The sequence below is a fragment of the Toxotes jaculatrix genome, chromosome 4 (assembly GCF_017976425.1).
Source record: "Toxotes jaculatrix isolate fToxJac2 chromosome 4, fToxJac2.pri, whole genome shotgun sequence".
Taxonomy (NCBI): Eukaryota; Metazoa; Chordata; class Actinopteri; family Toxotidae; genus Toxotes; species Toxotes jaculatrix.
In genome coordinates, this window is record NC_054397.1 from 9913654 (window position 1) to 9935331 (window position 21678).

Genomic DNA, 21678 nt, shown 5'->3' on the forward strand with positions numbered 1-21678 from the left:
TCCTGCTCATTAAAATGCCCAAGACTAGATGAAGTGGAAACAAATGATGCTCACTTAAGTCCAGTACAGTTTGTCTTTTGGAGTTATAACCTCAAAATCACAGGACAATCAAGCTAATGTGCCCTGGAGGGAGAGACAATTAAAGCATAAACACGATTGTATTGATTAAATACACTTTATAGACCACAATTGTATATTTTAGAGGTCAAAAAAAAAGAACTGGTTGTCATAAAACAGATTCTGAGGACACACTTGAATCCCTTTATTAAACATCTTCAAAGCATTTACTTCAATTCATCACCATCCTGTTTCTCAAAATCATCATCGTCATCACTGACGATGATGATTGCCAAGTAAACACTGAGCTATTTCAAGCAGCTCTGTTATTTTATTTGATTCCGCTGTTGCTCATGGTTTGGGCTTTGCATACTCCCTTGCCGGCGACTTCAAAGGCAGCTCCCTTGTAAGTTGCAACACACTCGCCGTCTGTGCGTAGGTCTGGCTGAACTTGCTCCCATACCTTCTTTTTCGGGTTCAGCTCTTTGTCCGGTTCACCTGCAATCAAGAAGTCAGATTGACATGTTAGAATAGACTCCTCTGTTCTCTGCCCATCCATCACACATGCAAGATTTATGGATCCAGTACTTCTGTTTTATGGACTTTTTGTGGTATGTTATGCCCTCATATAACCTACTCAAGCACTGTTTTAATACACGAGAGCTAAGACACATTGATAGATGACTTTGAACTTTCTTTCATGGATTTTTCATATTCAGCACACACTGATAGAATCTGTATAATAAGCTGAAGCCAGTAAAAATTGTGAGCAAATGACCAACAATTATATTCATGATTTATCAGGCCAATTCTAATTTTATTCCTCCCATATGAATTGTGAATAGTCTGACTTTCTACCATACTCTATTACAGCACCAGCTTTTTAAAACTGCCATTTGTTCTTAGCTGTAATTCAAAACATTTAAACTGAACTTCTCAGAATGAAAATATGCATCCAGGGAAAACAATTAAGGGAAGTTCTCATTTCATGATGGCTTTGTTTTTGATGTTGCTTGGCATTTGTGAAAATTTAAAGCCGGTATTGGCTGGCTTCTGTCTGGTGTCAACTTTTTCCTCTCTGTACAACCATCTCAGGGCATGAGGACACAAATGTGTTTCATATCCCAAGGCAGCAATTTCTGCCGGTTTACAGCCCAAGAGTGGCAACAATCAGTTTTGATCAGAAGCGTGAAAGAGGTTTTGATGAGCAACTTGCGCACATTCTAAAGTTCAAGCAGAAGTACTGGGCCCCATTAGTCAGGGAAATGGGGGCAATTACAACCATATACTCACACCAGCAATGGACTGGCTGTAACTGAATCTGTACTTAGGGGCTCTGGTGGGAGAAAAGAGGGAAACCAGCAAAAAGACTAGCTTCTTTCACCTCTCGTTTTCCATTATATGTACTTTATAAAACAGCCAGGGTTTTATGTTGTAAACAAACATGACCTCAACCCCATGACAAACCATCAACCAATCCTGTCTTTGTTCTACTTCCACTCCTTCTGTTTTCTCTTGAACCGTGTTTTCATGGAATCGTTTGGATATGACTCCTTTTAATGCAGCATCCATAAAAACCATTCAGACCAAAGGGATCACTCAAGAATCAAACAGCTTTTGGAGTGGCTGGGACATGTGTACTGCAGGGATGAAAGCCTCGGCTGATGCAGCTGGGCTGTGGGTACTTGGACCACATATCCACCTTCATCTCATCCTTCTCTTCACTTTTTTTTTTCCCTAAGGGAACTCCCAATTTGTTCTCATATTGTTCTCAGAAGAATATGTGAATAACAAGACCAGTCTTCTCCTCATAGTCCGCTTTGAAAACTTTTACAACTCTTGGACTTTTGGTGGTGTTTTTTTTCAGGCCACATTCATTAGGCATTGTGTTTGGAATACATTGCATGAAAGACCTTGACTCTCATATGGTCTAGCTGATGTGTTAATTTGTAGTGAATAGGGTTCATATGTTTTTTCAAAACACATTACATTAGTTGAACTTAACAGGGCAGTTAGGATACTTATCTCTCCAACCAGCTATAAAAAAAAAAAAAAAAAAAAAGAGTAGGTTACATTCCTTGCAATGAGTGCTGATTAGCCTGTCAAATCTGCAGTCACAGGCCATTTAGCCACCACCAAACAGAACTGAGGAGTCCTCTAATGAGAGCTTTCAGTGGGGTCTGAGAAAGCATCTTGATTGGTGTCTTCAGAGGAATGAATGTTGAAACTGCCGTGTTGTTTCTGGCAGCAAGAAGGTTCAACGATACCCTTCCTTTCTTTAGGACAGAAGAATTTTGTGGATACTGGGTTGAGAAATTCTTTCCGTGGACTCAGCACAATGACAACCAGTGACAATCACCCAGTGGTGATGAAGCATCATTAGTGTCTGTTAAGTTGATTTTAAGATTTAAGCCTTATGCTAGTGATTCGAGTACAGTAATCAGGTGATGGTACCTGGGAAGCCCTTGAAAGTAACTCTATCTCCTGGTACAGCTCCACTTGGAGGATCGAGGATTTCGACCTTGTCTGGTGAACTGGCACACATGACCATAGCCTGGGACACCACTCCTCTCATTTTGGCTGGCTTCAAGTTACAAAGCAGGACTGCCATGCGGTTCTGCATCTGAGGGGACAAAAGATTAAATACATTTTTACAGCCTGTATGTCTTACACGGTAGAGGAGAAAAAGAAAAATTATACCAAATTTACTTATGGAAAAAAAACCCAAACAAAAAACACCTTCAGCTGATGTGGTCTGTTTGACTATGAGGCAGGGAACTTCATAATCCAATATAAACAATAATGCCAATTGCAGTTTCGTAATTTAAAATTACTGTTTAAGAATAAGAGGGTCTATACTTTGCCTCATTTCGTAAACCAAGGGGAGCAAACAGAAAAACATTAGACGCTTGAATCTGGAGACCTCTGCGGCTCACCAAAATTTAAAAGAAGACCAGAGTGACTTTCTGCCAGAAGCAGAGAAGAAGAGAAATCCAGCATTTCGTGAGACTATGTATGCCAGATCTTAAGAAATAATCATACCTTTCTTTGAAGGATATCCTTTACAAAATTGCCACATAAATCTAAATTCACTTATGTTGCTTTGATAGGGTTTTAGTGGTAGTTTACATTTTTCATTTCTAGACAGTTCTGGCAAGCTGGGGACAGTATGTGGATGTTTTGTAATAGTATTTACAAAATAGACTGTTTGACTTGAGCAATATTTCATGTGTACTGTAGACATTTGTTCTAACAGTTATTTTATGATTAGCCTGTCTCAGACTCGTATTACTGAATGGTGCCTATTATGTATCCACGCTCAAAAGTACAGCCATAAAACTGGTAAAGAATCTCCTCAAACATTTCACTCCTGCTTGCTTTACCGAAATAGATAATGGCTCATATAAATAAAACAGTTAACAAGGAAGTCAAATAGGAATTTGATTGATTGCCACTCTGAGTAATGGTCTGACACAGACACGCAAAAGGCAGCAATAGCTCTACCTTTTTTAACTGCAGTCAGTGAAGGCCGTGCTACTCAATTCTTTTACTGCAACACAGCCACAACTATTTTAAGATGCTACTGTCTGATATTTGCCTGTGTACAACACAGACAGTGTTTTTTTTCATATCAGCAGGCATAAAGTATGTTTCCGTTTAAACAATCTGTCTACATAAGATGCAGAAATGTATTATATAAAGGCTTCCCAGTCTAAAAGCATGAAGACAAACTCAGAAATACTGTCAACCATAAAAGTAACTGGTGCTTTTCATTTAAATTAAATTCTACATACAGACTGTATTCTTTTTTTTTTTTTTTTCCAGGAGCAAATCATAAATCTATGTGAAAGCAAAATAAACACCAGCATTCAATGCCGATCCTGAATCACCAACATAACATGTTTAACTGCTGTATAATCAGCTCAGTCATCTTAAGAAGTCACTTTAAAACAGACTAATAAAACCTTATTATGGCCCTAGTGACTCATAAATGCACAAGTACACAGCACTGCTTGTGCGTCTTGTGAAAACAAATCTCAAATGCAGTCTCTACAGGGATTTATGAAGCTATTATGAAATCTAATTTGTATTTTAGTCTACATGTTCCTCACTTATAAGAACACAAGGTAGTATACCAGCTTACTGCCAGGTGTTACTTTTGACATCTATAGGTTTGTAGTCTGAAGCCTGATGAGACATTCAATGACCTTCAGGTTAGATCAGTTCTATGTGACAAGTACATGGGTCCTGATTTCCAAGTAACTTTTAATTTTTTATTTATTCATTAATCTAACAAATACAAACTAAATCACTAAATTAATATGAATGAAGTCCTTGGAGATTTTTGTGAGGTAGCCAGTAATAATGTCTACAAGACAATGATTGTACCTGGTCCAGAGGTATGTGCTTGACCAGTCCGCTGACCACTGTTCTGGGTGAAGCCTCTCCCACGTCAACCTGCTCCACGTAGAGACTGTCGGCATCTGGATGCTTCTCGGCTGTGATTATACGTCCAATACGCAGGTCCAAACGAGACACGTCCACCTTGGCATCCTCTTGGCTGGGAGCTGTCTGCTTTTTATCTGCTTTCTCCCCTCCTGGCTCAGAAGAGCAGAAAATACTGTTATACTAACACAAACACAAAACTCTATCTTGAAATTTCCTGTTTCAGTGCTTTTAATTTGGTCAATGTCAATTAAAGTTTGACATGACAGTTTGGTTGGGTCTTGTGAGAGTAGCTTTCCATCATGTGTTAAGAAGAAAAGTTCGCTAAAGAGCGGCATCTCTGAGAGTTGTCACGCTATTGCACTAAATGTGCGTGATATTATAAGACATGTTTGTTTAAAAGCATTGCGAATATTTCAGCCAGCTGGTATCTTTCCAAGGGAAATTATAAAAAACAAATCACAGTTGAAACAATACTGGGCATCTGTCTGGAATCTGATTTAATTTCCTCCCATAAATGAAAACCAAGCCCACCAATGACAGGCCTCAGGGTGGCATGCATTTCATGTGATCCGTAAAAAAAAAAAAAAAATAATGAAAAGACAATTATTTACTTCTCCACTTCTTCCCAGAAATGTGAGGTACATACCTTGACTAAACGACAATACCAACACCCACTTTTTGCTGAGGGGTGCGTGCTACATGATAAAATGACATAGCAGAATAACAGATGCTTCCTCCTAGGGAGACAAAGTAGCTTTCACTGACTCGCCTGGCTTTCTTACACACAGTCATTCCAGTGGACTGCACTGATCAAATGATCGCACAGTCTTTAATCATTCCTCTGAGCTCACACCAACTCTGAGGAATATAAATTCCAAACCCTGCCTTTGATATTCAACATTCCTCCCTTGAGCAATCTTTGCACTGCTGTGATGACAGTAACATTACCCGAACTCCAGTAAGGTTACACATGGGTTTGTAAACTGACAAGTGATGACTGTTGGGACAAGGTGAGAACATAGCTCCATTAAAGTAAGACAGAGTTTAGCATGTACAATAGCTTATCAAGAGGAATAAGTATCTCTCATTAACAGCTCTACAACATCTGGATGTAAGAAATGCCAGACACTCCAGTGACTTTATCACGATCTTGAAGTCTGTTGTTTACTATTTCTAAATGAATTATTATTCCCTGTCTATGCCTGACAGTTCTTCTAATTAGTCCAGATAGCATATTGCTGAAACAGAGCTAAATATCTGAGTGATTTACTGTTAATTAATTGAAATTCTGTGATAGGGGTTTTCGTCTTTTGTATTCTGCACTTGCCATAAATGTAAAACAGTTTAACTTCATTATATTTCTTGCATAGGGATACTTTGGTTTTATTACAAGGTCCTAAAATGATGCACATCCACAAATCATTAACTTTAAATCACTCTCAAATTGGACTCAATTGCTGGTGACGTTAGAAAAGGATGACTCCACACAAATCATAAAACTCCATAAACAAATGAAGCGCCACTAAACATCTTCAAAATGAGGCCCAGAGATGTTGGAGATCTTTAAGAGGAAGATGTTGCTGCCTTATATCCATTGTTACCTGATATTAGAAATTCAAATTGAGTAACATGTTCGACCAAATGACGTTTACATCTAGCTGACTGCTGATAGAAAAATGTCTTCTTCTTCTATCTTTAACAAAACTTTGAGTTTAAAAAAATAATACCAAGGGACTGAGTGAATCCCTCAGGGGCGAGAGGCGAGTCTCTTTCAGAGCTTTAATATGGTCGTGCGAATAAACTGAAAATGAAACACATGACAAGAATGTTGCTATGTAATGTGTCTAAACAGGCTAAATTTAACACTCTAAAACTGTTTTATTGGATGTGAAAACTTCAAAACATTCTTAATAATCCCTGTAACGTGCCATATTTTTTCATTCAGCCATTACCTTTTTTCTCTGGCTTCTTCTTTTTACTCTCATCTTTGGGAGTGGGGCTCTGGACAGCAGCAGCAGGGGAGGCAGAGGGTGCTGGACCGGAGGGTTTGGGAGGGGTGGGCTTGGAACTGCACTCGACAGTGGGTTCACCTGAAGACATGGCCACCTCCAGCACTAAAGGAAGGACGCATCCAAAGTGTTAGTATGAAGAAAGGTTTAAATAGTGGATCGTAGTTACTAGCAGAGACTCTTTCACTGACGACTGATATTTTCTGCACACATTTGGGTTTCCCAGATGTCGCATGAATGAAAGAACAGACAAGAGCAGAGCGGCACTGCTGCAAAATAGAGATCATTTACATTACAAGCACACAAGGCACTTACTTCTTAGTAGTGCCTTTTCACGCACAGAGCTGGTTGCATCAACATAATACAATGAAATGATACAGGGGGAGCTTTATTTACACACCCAGTGGGAGGATTGCTCTCCTGATGCAAACAGTTTTGATGGGAAAATGACACAGTATCCACGCTGATGGAAACAAGGAAATGAAGCCATAAAGCAGGGAACAATGTCCTACAATAACTCCCCTGAAAAAATATAACCCCTCATTTAAGGCGCCTGATGTTTGAGTTGCTACAAAATCTTGTGCCCGTGTCTGACAAACATCGGTCTGCAGGCACACCACCATCACCATAATGCTTTTAATTACCTTAATTCTATGTTAGGACCTGAGATCAGGACCTTTCCGTTTTACCTTGGAATTATGGGCAATAACCTCTTAAACTCTTGACATTCCACTTTAAGTTTCCTCTCAAGGTTTTTTACTTTCAGAGAAAAAAAAATCATACACTGTAATATCACATAATGATACTTAAAAGTGAGTGAAATATTCAGCCCAAAGACGCCATGTTTTTTATAATTACACCATTATATCAACTGGATTTTTTTTCTAAACATCTTGTTCATTACTTTAAACACATTTCCCAAAACTAAGCTGGACATATCTGGAATATCTAGATACACTGAATTGCGACAAGAATTTTGAATTAAAGCTGCACAAATCAATACTGTAATATTAACAATGGATCAGTTTAATATATGTTACCCATAGTGACACATCCACACAGAATTACCACCCAGCTCTGAAGTCCTTCTCAGCTCTGTCTAGCTTTTATTCCTCTTTTTGCTCATTGTTTTGGTTTTTAGAGCAAACTCTGCTCTCATCAACAAGGTTTCCAGCTGTAGCAGGCAGTTGTTTCGGTTTATGAGCTCAGATAAACCCAATGTAAACTACCTGCTTGGCACCAAAAGACAGACAAAGTTTGCGGTTAGCCAGTAAACACAGTCGAGTATTTAGCAGCTAAAGAAACAGATATTTCCCTTGGGAGCTGGAGTCCAGAACATACCTAAAAGGAGAGAGAGTACTGGACTTACATTTGTCGTATTGTCGACGTATCATGTTCGCAATAACAACTTCATGAGGTAATAATTACTTTGGACAACCAAAGTAACCCAAAAAGTTAATGCAGCTGTAAATTCTCTGGGTTTGAAAAATGCTCGGCTGCACAATACAAGTTTAAGGAGCCACGGATGGATCCAACAGAGTTTAACATTTTCAACTTTAAAATGGCACTGAAGTAAAGTTGACACTGAACTTCAGCTGTCACCATTTTTAATTCTAAGCTCCAGAAAAGTTGTTCTGACTGGCACTGTTATAGTCGCACTGAATAGTTTGTTTTTCTCATCTCAATAACAAATCAGAAAAGCCGATTGAAACTCCTTTCAAAAAGGTTGATATTTATCCATGTTTTGATTAATCCATTTATGCCACCTTAAAGCCATTGAAAAGAACCCCCAAAAATAAACATCACGACTACATACAATATGTGGAAAAGTCTCGGGTGTATTGGAACACATTCCTTCAACGTTCCAACAATAACATATTGAGTTTTTTTTTAATAAGGTTAAATTGCTTATTTCTTCCAGTCCCCCTTTATTCCTGCAGCTTCTTTCTGGAAAACATTAAATGTCTGTTAATTTGTGTGATCTGTGTTGTTTGCCCTGGTTCATCAACGTATGTCAGACGCACAATAGCTGACAGACATGCTGTCCCCATTGCTCTAATGGGGATTCTTGAGGCACTATGGTTGCTTATAATAAAAACAAACCAAAAAAAAAGATCTGGTTATAATGGGCTGAAGCGAGAATGCACAAGATGTTATCATTGATAGTCTAAAATTTAGACTATCAATTTAGACTGTATATCAAACAATGCTCTAATGAGCAGCAACAGACATCAAATGTTCCTAAGTCAGACATACACAACTGCCTCTAAACTCGATATAAAAGATAACAACATCATCTTTTTAAAGACAAACATTTGATCTGCTATTGAAGTCTTTGCTGGGAACCAAACTCAACATACCTCCTCTCCTCTTCTCTTTTTCCAGCAGCTGTTTTTTCAGTTCCTCGATGTCATTCTTCAGCTTTGCATTCTCCAACATCAGTTTCTTCTCTTCCCTGACATTGGCCTGGACGACTGCAACCAGGCAAATACTTGTTACCACAGCACAGGAATTAAATTTCAGCTTCACCCCAGGACATTTTGAGAACGGTTTAACTAGCAAATATATTACTGACTAAAATATGTTGACTGTTGAAATCAATATTATGCGTCTTCTTTATGCATCTTCCCAATATGAAATTCTGAAGTAATATGGTTTTTTGACTCAGATATATATATATATATATATTTGATCCTTTTGGTATAATTTATCTTTCTCAAATTGTGCAGGTGATAACATTTAAAGTGTGGAATGATAACAAAGTTGGATATTCAAGGATGGAGCTTTATCAGTTACACAACTGCAACAAAAATACGACATACCTTCCACTCATTCATTAGTCTTTAAATAAGACATATGATAAGCCCTACCCAGGGGTCTATTACTCTCTTTTCCATCGTTGATTTGATTCTTGTTAAAAACCGAGGAAGCAGAATTAATATTTATTCTCAGTCTAATTTGTGAATTAAAGAACACTTTTATACAACTAAGGCATCAGGTTCCATATACCTTCTACTGGTCCTACTGGAATTTTATTCATATAACCTGTATCATATAACCAAGTGTCAAGAAGGACTCCTTCAATGTAGCGCATAGGTGTCAAACCTGTTCCACAAAGGGCCGTGTGGCTGCAGGTTTTTGTTCCAACCAATCAAGAACACAGTTTGACCAATCAACTGTCTGAAGACTGAGATCAGTTGATTAAATGAGTCAAGTCTGGTGTGCTGCTGCTGCTTGGTTGGAACAAAAACCTGCAGCCACACCGGCCCTTTGTGGAACAGGTTTGACACCTCTGATGTAGCGCTTTCACATTCTGCCTCTAATTCGCTCACAGAGTTGTTGTGAATGGGTGTTGGTGTGAGGTGTCTTCTCTTACTGGCTTTGTCCTTCAGCAGCTGGACTTGCTGTTTGAGGTACTCGATGATCTGGTCCGCCTCAGCTGCTCGCTGCTCCAGCCTCAACAAAGGATTGTGACCTGACATCTTGACCAAGGAGCGAGCCAGGAACCTAAAAGACCATAAAGGCTTGTAGCTATCATAACACCATAAAATGCTACATGAAAACAAGTAGATATTAAGGCTGAATAATATACTAAAGTGACTGTATTGGAATTTATGTGTGGAGTAGGCTTCCTTTTGTTAGTAAGTAATGAGTCAGGTATAGTGAATACTTACCAAGGCACTCTAGTCCTTGTTTTTAAAATTGTGTGACACTACAGAGCAGTATAAAAAAGAGATGGTATTTTCAAGTACCATGCTGAACATCTACAAAAGGTGCATGTTTGGAGTTACAAGGTTTGCATTCCAGTAACAACCCCACCACAAACTACAGCCTCCAAAATGACCACAGAGTAGAGTCAACTTCTCTGTGACAGTCTCAACAAAAACTGAACATTGTAATTTCCACAGAGGTGGTATGTGTTGCAGGGCTGCTCCATAGGGTTTCCTATTTTTGTGTAATATTCCATAATATAACATTGTGGCAGCAACTGCTTCATTATTAAACTGTATATTCCTAAATTAAAAAAATAAGGCTCTGTGGATGCCAAAACTGTAATATGTCTGACAGAACATTCACATTCTGACATGTTTTCTGTGATTTGCAGCCCAAGTAGATTTTAAACCATGTGTTGATGCGATTTTCATGACTGTTATACTTTGGCTGCTTCCCCAAAGTGACAAAATCTGACCTCTGTCCACAAGGCATGCTGATAATCAACACAGGCTGATTTTCGTAAAAATGACAGTAAATCAGCAAATCTTGATTCCAAAGTTGTCAAATGTGAAAGTTTGCTGCAACATGTTAGTGTTTGAAAGCCTCATAAAAACCTTGACAAGTTCCAAGTCAGCTTGGTCAAGCCAAATTCTTGGATGAATTCCTGTCTGTCTTTCACAGTAACAAGTGGTGAAGTGACATTCAGATAGTTTGTCCTTTAAAATCATAACAGCATTCAGTTTCAGAGATAAAGTTCAAAAAGGATCAGCAACTCTAGTGCAACAAACCAAAATACAGCTGGACACCAGTTTGGGTTTGGGGTTATGTTCCTTTATCTTATCGAGCTTGGCAAATTATTTCTTGAAGAAAGAGGAAAAAAAGATTTTACAGGCCGAAGCATGGGGAAGAAAACTTCTTACACATATTACAGGGAGGCGCTGGAAAACAACAGCTGGCCCAAGATGAAAACAAAATGTTGGGGGATGAGGAAATTAGAAACACAAAAGAGCTGGAGTTGATAAAATCAAGGATCAAAGCATTGTTTTTTGAGAAACTGAATTGATTTAAACAGGACCAGTGGTGGAGTAATAACAAGAGCCACAAAAAGGCTGATCTCATTTGGATAACCTCTGAAAATGGGTCCTGGGGCCGAGGTATGGTCGCTTGCATAAATACATGAAGAGGTCACTGCAGCATTGGTTTTCAGATGGCCCAAATGTGTTAAGAATATTAAAGTGACATGGGCTTTCACTGGCTTTCAGCGTGCCTAATGTACCTGTCTTCACTGTTTGGGAATTAAAATATCTTTGATTCATCTTCTGGTTTGCAACTGATCTCTAAAAATCCCCGAAAAACAACCACGACTGTTTTTCTCAGTCATACAGTTCACAACAGTTCATACAAACAGTTTATGTCTACATCCATTTTCAAATTAAAATATCAAAGATAATGTTGCATAGCTATACACAGGAAACACATGTGGTTTGAATCCAATCTGTAAATCTGTTACGTTTAACCACCAGCTTTCGCTGGTATGGTGGTGGTGTATGAACAGACCCACCAGGAGACAAATGTTTCGTCTTTTCATGCTCCACTCCCACAGTAAAAATATACTCGGAGCATAAATCCCTACCTACCTGCCAACCAGACCATTATGAAAGAGAAGAGAGTGCAGAATGCCAGCACCACCTGAAGGCATCACAAGGACCTACATAATTTAACTTAAAGGAAACAAGTGGCCCTCACACAAGATATGATTGTCTTCCTCATATTTGGCTTTTAATTGCATAAAACTGAAGTGTGCTTGATGGTCAGGTCGAAAAATAATCTATATTTGTAATATACTTGTACACAGCCCAGTGACACTGCCAAGAATACAGTTGAAAGCAAGGACTTTCCCCTAGGACTAATGCTTAATTCACCATTTGTCTTCATCTCTGATAATAATATAGCAGCCTTTTACAAAACTAAAAAAAATAATTTAAGTGCCCATCACTTGTGGCCATATACACAAAAATACTGAACCTATCAGAGGTTAAAAGCACTGATCATTAAGTTACTAAGTTAAAGTCCCCTTAAACAGACAGAAAATTAACTTCTGATAGTTTTGATAATTGTTTGCATCATGTATCATGGACAAAAAATAAATAAGTAGGCTACTGAAATGATTGTTTATTTGTCTCTAAAGTAAATATGATTTATTAATAATTTGCTTCACTAATGTGAGGTTTTATTTTTGTTCTTTTTTATACCTCTTTTTAAGAACTGAACACCAGTGGGTGTTTGCCAACACAAAATACACAATTTAAGAAATAATTTTATTATCTATGTTAACTTACAGATTGAGGAAAATCACTACTTATTCAGTTGTTAAACTGAAACCGCTGGTGGCAGCCACACTTTAAAGGGGATATGTTACTTATATAGTTTCAGTTATTTGCAAATCACAGAGATCAAACAGCAATAATCTTATGCCATTTCGGGGATGTGTTAATTACTATTGTAGATTACATCGATATTACATAGTAACGTATTTGTACTAGATTGCTCACAGTGTGAAATGAGAATTACTTCGCATTGCATCAGATAAATCAGTAAGCAATTTACTCTCATGTAAGTACTGCTGATAAGCCACTAGCTAGAAGGCTGGTTAGACGTTACTGAGAGCTTACGAGTCAAATACAGCAATAGATAGCTAAAGCACTAAAATAACACACATAGGCTTTTTAAAACTTACATGAACTCTGAGCAGCAAACCCAACACGTTTCGGGGAGCGTTAGGGGCTTGACAGCTGCAAGTCTTGCTAAAGTTAGATCTGCTAGCCGCAGACAGGCTAACTCAGGCCCCCAGCGCGTAGATCTCTATGCAATCCGGAATTGAAGCAGTCTAGCAAAGTTCGCCTCTCCGTTCGCTAGTCACATGTTGTACAGATTGACAAAAAATGTAAGGAGGCAACTCCAATCGCCTGTGTGTAATCACACAGATGAAATAACTACCTGGTCAAAATTACAATAATTATATGAATAAAATTTTAACTAAATAAATAAATCTAACAATAACAGATGAAATATATTTTTGTTATTGATTTAAGTATTTTTGTTGTTAAAAACCGTCTTTTATTCACTACATTGTCGCACAAATATGACGTCGTTGATCACGTTCGCTCGGCTGTTCCCATCATATCGCAGAGGAAGGAAAGGACTTCATTTGAAAATTATTTTAGTAATTGTTTCAGGTTCATTCTGTCGACATGACTCTGCAGCTTTCCTGTTAAGCGTGAGTAGATACAGTTTTCAGAAGCAATACACACGACATTATTAGTAATAAGGCAGTTATATTCATAACTTAGCTTCATAAACACCGCGGGTTTAACACAAACAGTGTCTTTTGCTTAAGAAGTTACTGCACATCTCAACTATATGGTGTAAATATGTATCAGTTACAGTAACAGTGTTAATCTGTAACTTGCTATAATGATGGTCTTTGCCTCAGACAGCGTTCACACATTTACAAGCTTTTACTAAGCAGTATTGATGTTTTAACGCCCTGGCTAACATTGAATGGGGTAAATGAGACACTGGATGTTAATATACCACACTATGCCGATGATTAGACTGTTCCCCTCTTTCATGGTCATATGTATTCTCAAATTTTATTCATACATTGTACTGAATACTCTCTTTCCCATTCACAGTGCTTCAAGCCAGTGGCAGGATGAGGCCCCTTAAAGATGCTCAGCTGGGGGCCTTCACCTTCTTTGCCTCAGCTCTCCCTCATGATGTCTGTGGGAGCAATGGCCTCCCTCTCACCCCCAACTCTATCAAAATCCTGGGTCGCTTTCAGATCCTCAAGACCATCACCCATCCTAGACTCTGCCAGTATGTGGACATCTCCAGAGGGAAACATGGTATGACTTTCTGTCTTGCCCTTGCTTTTGTACAGTGTCTTATCATATTGTACATCCTGTCCTTCCATTTCATCACATTTTATTTTAATTTAGTGATATTCTGGCCTTGATGTATTCCCTCACTGGACTTATCCAAAACATGGCCTTTTATTTGAACAATCAAGATGGAGCTGTCTTTCAGCCTGTTTCATCTTGTTGCTCTGTTTGTTCCTGATGTGTAATATTTGTTTGCTGTGAATTATATGACAATATGTCATTGACACATCATATAAAGCTTTGTATTTGCAATAGGTGGATCCTATAACATTGTGTTGAACATTGTGTTTTTGCAGTTCAAAACAATTACACAACAGCTTGTTAAGTCACTATAAAGTCTTAGTCAGCACCTTACTGACAGTGTCAAAAAGCACACATGCTTAGTCCTTACAATTAAATATTAATACATGTTTTCTAACTCAGTTGCGTTTATTTACTTTAGTTTCTCCTTCTCCTTGTTTTCTAGAACGGCTCATTGTTGTTGCTGAGCACTATGAAAGCAGTTTAAGCGATTTCCAAAAACAGGGGAAAAGTGCCAGGTGAGACTGTGATTACAAATCTCTGTTCGCCACTCAGCAGTATTAGAGTATACGTGATGACCCCAAAGTTCCTTCACTTTCACTGGTGAGCAGTTATAGTTAAATCTTCTGCTGTTGACAAATGATATTGTATATGATGAGCAAGGAAATTGTATGCGTTAACCTTGCCATCTACTGGCCGAGGAAAGGCTTGCATAATAACAACAGTCTACTGAATTTCTCATACTTATGTGTTTAAAATCTAGATACATTCTCACACATATCTCTTCTATGATCCAGCCACCACCTGACCCTCGAAAAGATTTGATACAGGATTGTGTTTGTGTTTGTCTTAGCCCAGAGAAGGTGCTGCAGATAGCCTTTGAGGTCCTTGAAGGTCTGGAGTTTATGAACAAACATGGTATGGTGCACAGAGCCCTGAGTGCACACAATGTGCTGATGGATTGCAAGGTACCGTTTCCATCAAATTGAGCTGTTTTATGTATGTCTCAATGTCTGTCGAGTTAAAAGAAAATGAAGTGATTACCCAAATGCAATACTGTCACTCTAAGATGGATTTTTTGTTGTAGGGGAATGTCAAGCTGGCGAAGTTTGGCCTTTATCATATGACTGATCATGGGGCCGATGTAGATTTTCCCATCGGGTACGTCTTTTTCTCTTCATTTATCACAGAGGAAGGTTCATTAGTGCTCCTCTGGAACTCTTCAACTGGTTGGACTGAGCTATGTGAGCTGTCTGTTCAGGGTCAAAGGTTCACTTGTATCTGTTTGATGTTAGTCAGATCATGAAAAAAAGCAATTGACCATAACACTGAAGCATAATTGCTCATCCTTTTTTCATAGAAACCAGGTTTTGGGGCATCAAAATAGCTTCCTGGTTGAGGAACTGTAACCGATCGTTGGACTTTTATCCTAATCCAAAGGCCTTTGTGTTCTACCAAGTATCTCTGTGTAATATCCTTTTGCAGATTGAAAAGAGGAATGATGGCACGTGCCCATGATTTTCAGTAAAACATCTGGATGGAAAATGTAGTGAATTTAACTGTCAAAGAGTTATGCAGATTGTTTTCAGGAGTAAGTGTTCAGATATTTGAACAACATGGTTACATAGTTATTTACTTAGTTGTTGTGTAACTGGAATCGGCATATTTTAGATTACTGGAGGAAACTAGTTATCTACCATGTAAAAGTGCTCAGAGGCTAACAAAGTAATGTGCTTATCTGCTCTATTATCCTGACCTCAGGTACCCATCGTATCTTGCTCCAGAGGTGATCGCTCAGGGCTCTTTCCACCCGAGTGACCCTTCCCATGATGAAGCTCCTCTGCCCTCGGGACCCAAGACTGATGTCTGGTCTCTTGGGGTGTTGCTCTTCGAGTTGTGCGCAGTAAGAGTCCTTCATAAACTTCTTCATAAAAGTAAAAGAAATTCAAACAAGATGTTTAATGCTGGCAGAATTTCTGCCTGAATTTCATGCTGTGTGGATCATTTTCACCTTAAAATCGAATGCTGTGAATCTGTTACAGGGTAGACGACTGCTGCAGAATATTGATATAAGTGAGAGATTGAAATTCATTCTAACCTTGGGTAAGTGAATGGTGTGTAATTATTTTAAATACTGAGCATTATGCTGTTAAGCTCAATTTGGCTTACGCTGTGATATTGTCATTCTCAGGTTGCATGGATGACATTGTCACTGTCCTTGCTGAGGAACATGGTTGCCTGGACACAATTAAGGTTGTAAAAATCACTGGCTGCCTCAGTCTTAGTTAATAAAATGCATTATATGTGAAGATATTTTTGATTGATAGTCATTTTTAATGCCATTATGTAAGGGAAGAGTCATTAGCCATTACTGCAAAATTAGGTCACACTATAGTCATTGCAATATTATATTCATTAACAATTCAATAACACTTAAGTCTTTATAAAGCACACAGACTTTGTACCATTTTGAAAAGTTCTAGTGTTGGTATATACACTCAGCTTTCAGTTTATTAGGTACATCTATGTAAAACTAATGCATTCTAAAACAACAGCTCTGCAATTAATCCTATATTCTACAATCCTACATCCTACAAATGTGTTGATTCAACTGTGTGATGATTTGGTAAGATGTAGTTTGCGGTGTTGCTGAACTGTATTGCATTACACAGAGAGGTGTCTCTGTTTTTTATCCTACCCTCACTGAAGTGGACAAAATCAAGTGGACAAAATAATATAGACATCTGTTTGCACAATACATCTTATTTCATCAGCACCACAAACTACATCCTCCAAAATGACCGTGAAATTGGATCAACATTTATTGCAGTACCGCTGTATTAGACTGCATTAGTTTTAGCTAGGTGTATTTAATGCCAGCCAAGTGTATAATACAATAACTGAGTTCAGATACAGATAGCGTAACAGTAGTTTCTTTCAGCATCTTCTTATGGCAAATCTTTTATGTTTTCATTTAACAATAATACCAAACTGCTCAATGCATCAGGGTTAACTAATAACATAAGATTTGGATTGGGAAATATCTGAGCAGTCTCATCATGACAGTTTTCTAAACTCAGTAATGCCACGCTTCATGTTCGATACCCAGCCCTGTAATGAATAGATTTTGTTGGTGTTTCTAAGTAATTTGTTAAAACTAAAGGATTATTTTTATGTAAGCACTGTCTGTGTCACTCCCCTATTCCCAGTTATGATTATAAATACAAATGTAATAATTTCCTGTAAAACAGAATTACACTGTACATTTTTGTGTTTAAACATATTCAGACACTCAGATCTAATCCCACTTGACTTTTTGAGATTATTGGAAGTTTAAATGGGATCTGCTTGTATTGTGTGTACTGCAGCTAATAAAGCCATTTTTACAGGAGCTGCCTGAGAATGTTCTGGAGTTATTAAGGAAATGCTTGACCTTTCTTCCATCCAAAAGGTAAATACACTCTCTGTTGGATGTCATATCCTGTTGGAGGACACTGGCCATTTATTTTCCAAAACACTTTGGTCACGCATGTTATGAAGTAGTCTTGCAGCATGTACGTCAGAGAGGATTCCAGCATGCTAAAACCAATGAGTGAAATGATACCAAAATAAACAGATGCAAGTTATTGTCTGACGCTGTGATAAACGGCTGTTATGACTTTGAGTAACCATAGGTTTAATATAATAATTTCTCAAGTTTCTACAAAATTGCCGCTTGAAAGCACACTTTGTGTTTTTGGATATTTTGCTGTTATGACCATGAAGTCTTGGTGTGTATCCTCCAGGCCTACCCCTGCAGAGCTGCTGGGAGACCCTGTGTTCAGTGGGGTGTCATGCCTCTATACACCCTTCCAGAAGCCTGTCAGCCTGTTCTCCTCCTCCTTACGCTGTGCACATCTTCAGCTCCCAGAGGATATCAGTGACCTTTGCAAAGGTTTGCCCCAACTACACACAACTATACCGTGCATGCAAAGTTAAACACAGGCTGACACTCATTGCACACACCCAAAATACGCACCTTGGAAATACAATTTCTGAAAGCTAAATTAATTATCTTAAAATATCTTTGATTAGGACAGAAGCCCTGAAAGGTGAGTGGAAAAGTCTGAATAGGACTAAAAACATTCATGTTTAGATCCAGGTGATATTTAATTTCTCCATGCATTCCAAACTCAAAGTACATATATACTGTGTCAGCAGGTTTTGTAACATTACTGTCATGTTTTTTTTTTTTGTCTTTCTAATTGGCAAAGTCTCTCTGCCAGAGAGGCTTAAGGAAGTCAGGTGAGATGTAAAGACAGAAAGAGCGATGAAACCCCCACATAGAGCAGGGCTTTTTTTCACAGATGGAAAATGGCCCTAGCAAAGAAAAAAAAATTGCACTTACCTTTCAGGGCTTCCGTAAATTAGACATGCCAGCATCAATATTGGCAGTAGTGGCAGACAGATAGAAGTAGTTGTCAAGTAGAGAGTCAGAGCATCTACCCTTCACTCTTATGAGAATCTTGTTTAATATTTCAGAAGCTTTTGATATCTCAACCTTTAATGAAATCGTCTTTTTCATGTTTTTGAATCCATAGTTTTGCCGCTTTTTTACCATGCACCAGACAGCTGGACTGAAAGATGATTGTACAAAATTAATAATCATCACTAATCATTGCTAATCGGATAGGGAATATATTGGGCATAAAGACAGCACACATTAGACTGTTGTCTGTGTGTCCTCTAGTTTTGGAAAAGATTTGTGGTGTTTGTTTTGACTGTTGAAATCACATCACAAGTGAAAATTTATTACTGAAATTTTCTTAAAATTTGATCCAAGCAGTATAACCCCATATGACTAAAAATGTCTGCATGTCATAAATTGCTAAGCTGCACATACTTTAGCGCCACCTGTGCCTGCGGAGGTGTTTACTGTTTCGTGTGTGTGCTATTAGATGATGATGAAGACTACCTGTCAGAACGGGCCATAGATGAGGTGTACCATCTGTGGTGTCTTGCTGGGGGAGACCTGGAGAAGGAGCTGACCAATAAGGAGATCATACAGTCCAAACCTCCAATCTGCACATTGCCTAAGTACATCAAGCACATACATAAAGACAAACACAGTGCACACATGGGTGCATTTGCTTGTAAATTTCATACTCAGATATGATAAAATGTGTCTCTCTTTTTCTGTTTTTTTGTTTTTTCTTTTTATTTTCAGCTTTGTCCTGGAAGACGGGGAGACATTTGGCCAGGGCAGGGATCGGAGTTTCTTGCTAGACGACACTACAGTGACACTGCCGCTGTGCCAACTCAGAAATGTAAGACAAAATAATACAAAAACGTGTGTATGTATGATATTGTGTAAACTGAGGTGTTGTGTATAAGGTTATGAATTGATACTTTGCATCCGGTACAGAGTGTTAAAGCTAAATTAGAGAAGAAAGCAAATTAGCAAAATTGATGAATTGATTAGTAGATCAAAAGATAACTAATCAGCAACTGTTTGATAAAAATGCCAAAGATTTGATGGTTGTTGACAGAACTGTGCCATAAACAACTCAGTTTTTGTGTAGTTAAGCTATAAATCTGGATGTTTTGCAAACTCTGTTTCAGTAAGCATTTGTGTAAGAGAACCTAGTGTTAGTTTTTTAAGATGAACTATCTCTGCCTTATCCAGAGACTGAAGGATGTAGCAGGAGAAGCCTATTACCCTCTGCTGGAAGACGAGTAAGCAATCTCCAACCTGAACCTACCGCTGTCGTCCTCTCTTCCCCTGTCACTGTTTTTCATGTCACCCCGTCATTTGTTTTGGCTTGGATAATGTCAAATTCCCTTCATTTCTCCCTCCCTCAGACAGTCAAGTCTGCCCCAGTCCAACAGCAGCAATGAGCTGTCGGCCACCGTCACGCTGCCACTCATCATCCGTGAGAGAGACACCGAGTACCAACTCATCCGCATCATCCTCTTTGACAGGCTGCTCAAGGTCTGGGCTCTGTACAAATTCATACACACACGCGTGCACACACTTCACTTTGCAAGCATATAATACAACTGGCATGTTATTCCCTCTATTCACAATTATAATTTAAACAAATCATTGAAATTAAACTGGGTGAGATATTCTTCAGTCAACGTTTTGTCTTCAGGCCTATCCTTACAAGAAGAACCTAGTGTGGAAAGAGGCCAGAGTGGATATTCCCCCTCTTGTTCGAGGATTGGCATGGGCTGCACTGCTGGGCATTGAGGTACAAGAGGAGAAATTATAGTTGTGTGTTGAGAAAATGCATGATTGTAATTTTGTTTTATGTGGACACTTATCCTACTTTTTCCACACAGGGAGACATTCAAGCCAAATATGAGACCATAGACAAGGATACTCCCATTCCCACTGACAGACAGGTCACTTTTTTCTCTTTTTAAATGTGCATCGTGTTGTTGAGTCTGTTATTTACAGTGTGAATACTTTCAAATTGATTTTTAAATCCAAGCATTTCATCTGTGTGTGTGTGTATTATTGGTACGTGTTTACAGATTGAGGTGGACATCCCTCGCTGCCACCAGTATGATGAGCTGCTCTCATCCCCTCAGGGCCACATCAAGTTCAGACGTGTGTTGAAAGCGTGGGTGGTCTCCCACCCTGACCTGGTCTACTGGCAGGGTCAGTCACATCCTCATTAATCTCTTTTACTGTCACTCTTGACGTTTCTGTCATGCGTTGGTCTCTCTTTTCATTCATTCATTCATTTATTTCTCTCTCATCCATTTGCACTGTTTCTTATTGTGCTTTACATCTTTGGACACTAGATGGTGGTCACGTCACATTTTGTAAACTCCCTTCCTTGCCCCCAGGTACATCTTTGTAACCTAACAGCAAAGTTACATTATGAACGGTTTTGATTTTCTTTTCATTTCAGGTTTGGATTCACTTTGTGCTCCATTCCTTTACTTGAATTTCAACAATGAAGGTAAGAATTTGAAATTGTGAAATAGCTTACTGCTGTTACTGCTCTGTGTTTTTTATCTCTGCCTTCATTCGTATGCCATTCTTCTCACAGCCCTGGCATATGCCTGCATGTCTGCGTTCATCCCCAAATACTTGTACAACTTTTTCCTGAAGGACAACTCTCACGTCATCCAAGGTGAGATGTAGAAGCTGCGTAGCTCCACGGTGTTTTAAACAGTGATACAGTGCTGTGAACTCAAAACCATGTTTCTTTTTTTTTTGGTTTCTCCTGATTGTAGTATAAATTACACACACTGCTTCCTTTTTCAATATCACTTGTTTCCACTTCAGACATCCGGTGTTGTTGGGCTAATGTAGTCAACTGCCAATGCAAGTTAAGTAATAAGTATTAAACATGGTCAGAGCATTCAGCTAAGTTCAAAAACAAATTAACATCTGCTGGCACAGAGCATCGGGCCGTCAGCTCAATGTTGATTAAATTTTGGCTCCATGTTGTTCCTAAGCTGTGAAAACTAATTTCGGTCTGTCTTAA

The 21678-nt window shown here is 38.6% G+C and overlaps 2 protein-coding genes across 2 annotated transcripts in view; one reads left to right on the top strand and one right to left on the bottom strand.

The window, feature by feature from the left end:
* Window positions 1–238: 238 nt before the first annotated feature.
* On the bottom strand, window positions 239–13112 carry aimp1a (aminoacyl tRNA synthetase complex interacting multifunctional protein 1a). The gene is made up of 7 exons (XM_041037222.1): window positions 12967–13112; window positions 9892–10022; window positions 8876–8989; window positions 6459–6620; window positions 4447–4655; window positions 2512–2680; window positions 239–555 (listed from the first exon to the last, which is right to left on the bottom strand). Coding segments are annotated over exons 1-7 (954 nt in total). The 5' UTR covers window positions 12969–13112; the 3' UTR covers window positions 239–388.
* Window positions 13113–13395: 283 nt separating this feature from the next.
* tbck (TBC1 domain containing kinase) overlaps window positions 13396–21678 on the top strand; it is a 39125-nt gene continuing 30842 nt past the window's right edge. Inside the window, exons 1-19 of the mRNA XM_041036971.1 lie at window positions 13396–13506; window positions 13925–14137; window positions 14640–14712; window positions 15048–15162; window positions 15282–15355; window positions 15956–16097; window positions 16237–16297; window positions 16386–16447; window positions 17584–17645; window positions 17980–18128; window positions 19132–19270; window positions 19401–19500; window positions 19860–19909; window positions 20036–20165; window positions 20329–20427; window positions 20519–20581; window positions 20714–20840; window positions 21097–21147; window positions 21238–21321. Of these exons, the coding sequence (XP_040892905.1) occupies window positions 13945–14137; window positions 14640–14712; window positions 15048–15162; window positions 15282–15355; window positions 15956–16097; window positions 16237–16297; window positions 16386–16447; window positions 17584–17645; window positions 17980–18128; window positions 19132–19270; window positions 19401–19500; window positions 19860–19909; window positions 20036–20165; window positions 20329–20427; window positions 20519–20581; window positions 20714–20840; window positions 21097–21147; window positions 21238–21321 (1774 nt within the window). The 5' untranslated portion in view covers window positions 13396–13506; window positions 13925–13944. The remainder of the gene's footprint in view (window positions 13507–13924; window positions 14138–14639; window positions 14713–15047; window positions 15163–15281; window positions 15356–15955; window positions 16098–16236; window positions 16298–16385; window positions 16448–17583; window positions 17646–17979; window positions 18129–19131; window positions 19271–19400; window positions 19501–19859; window positions 19910–20035; window positions 20166–20328; window positions 20428–20518; window positions 20582–20713; window positions 20841–21096; window positions 21148–21237; window positions 21322–21678) is intronic.

Bases quoted from the DNA above. Each gene is read 5' to 3' on its own strand.
- aimp1a (XM_041037222.1), bottom strand. The intron at 8,990-9,891 runs GTAAGAGAAGAC...GCCTGGTTGCAG, and splicing joins GCTGCTGAAGGACAAAGCCA to TCGTCCAGGCCAATGTCAGG. The intron at 6,621-8,875 runs GTATGTTGAGTT...TCCTTCCTTTAG, and splicing joins AAAAGAGAAGAGGAGAGGAG to TGCTGGAGGTGGCCATGTCT.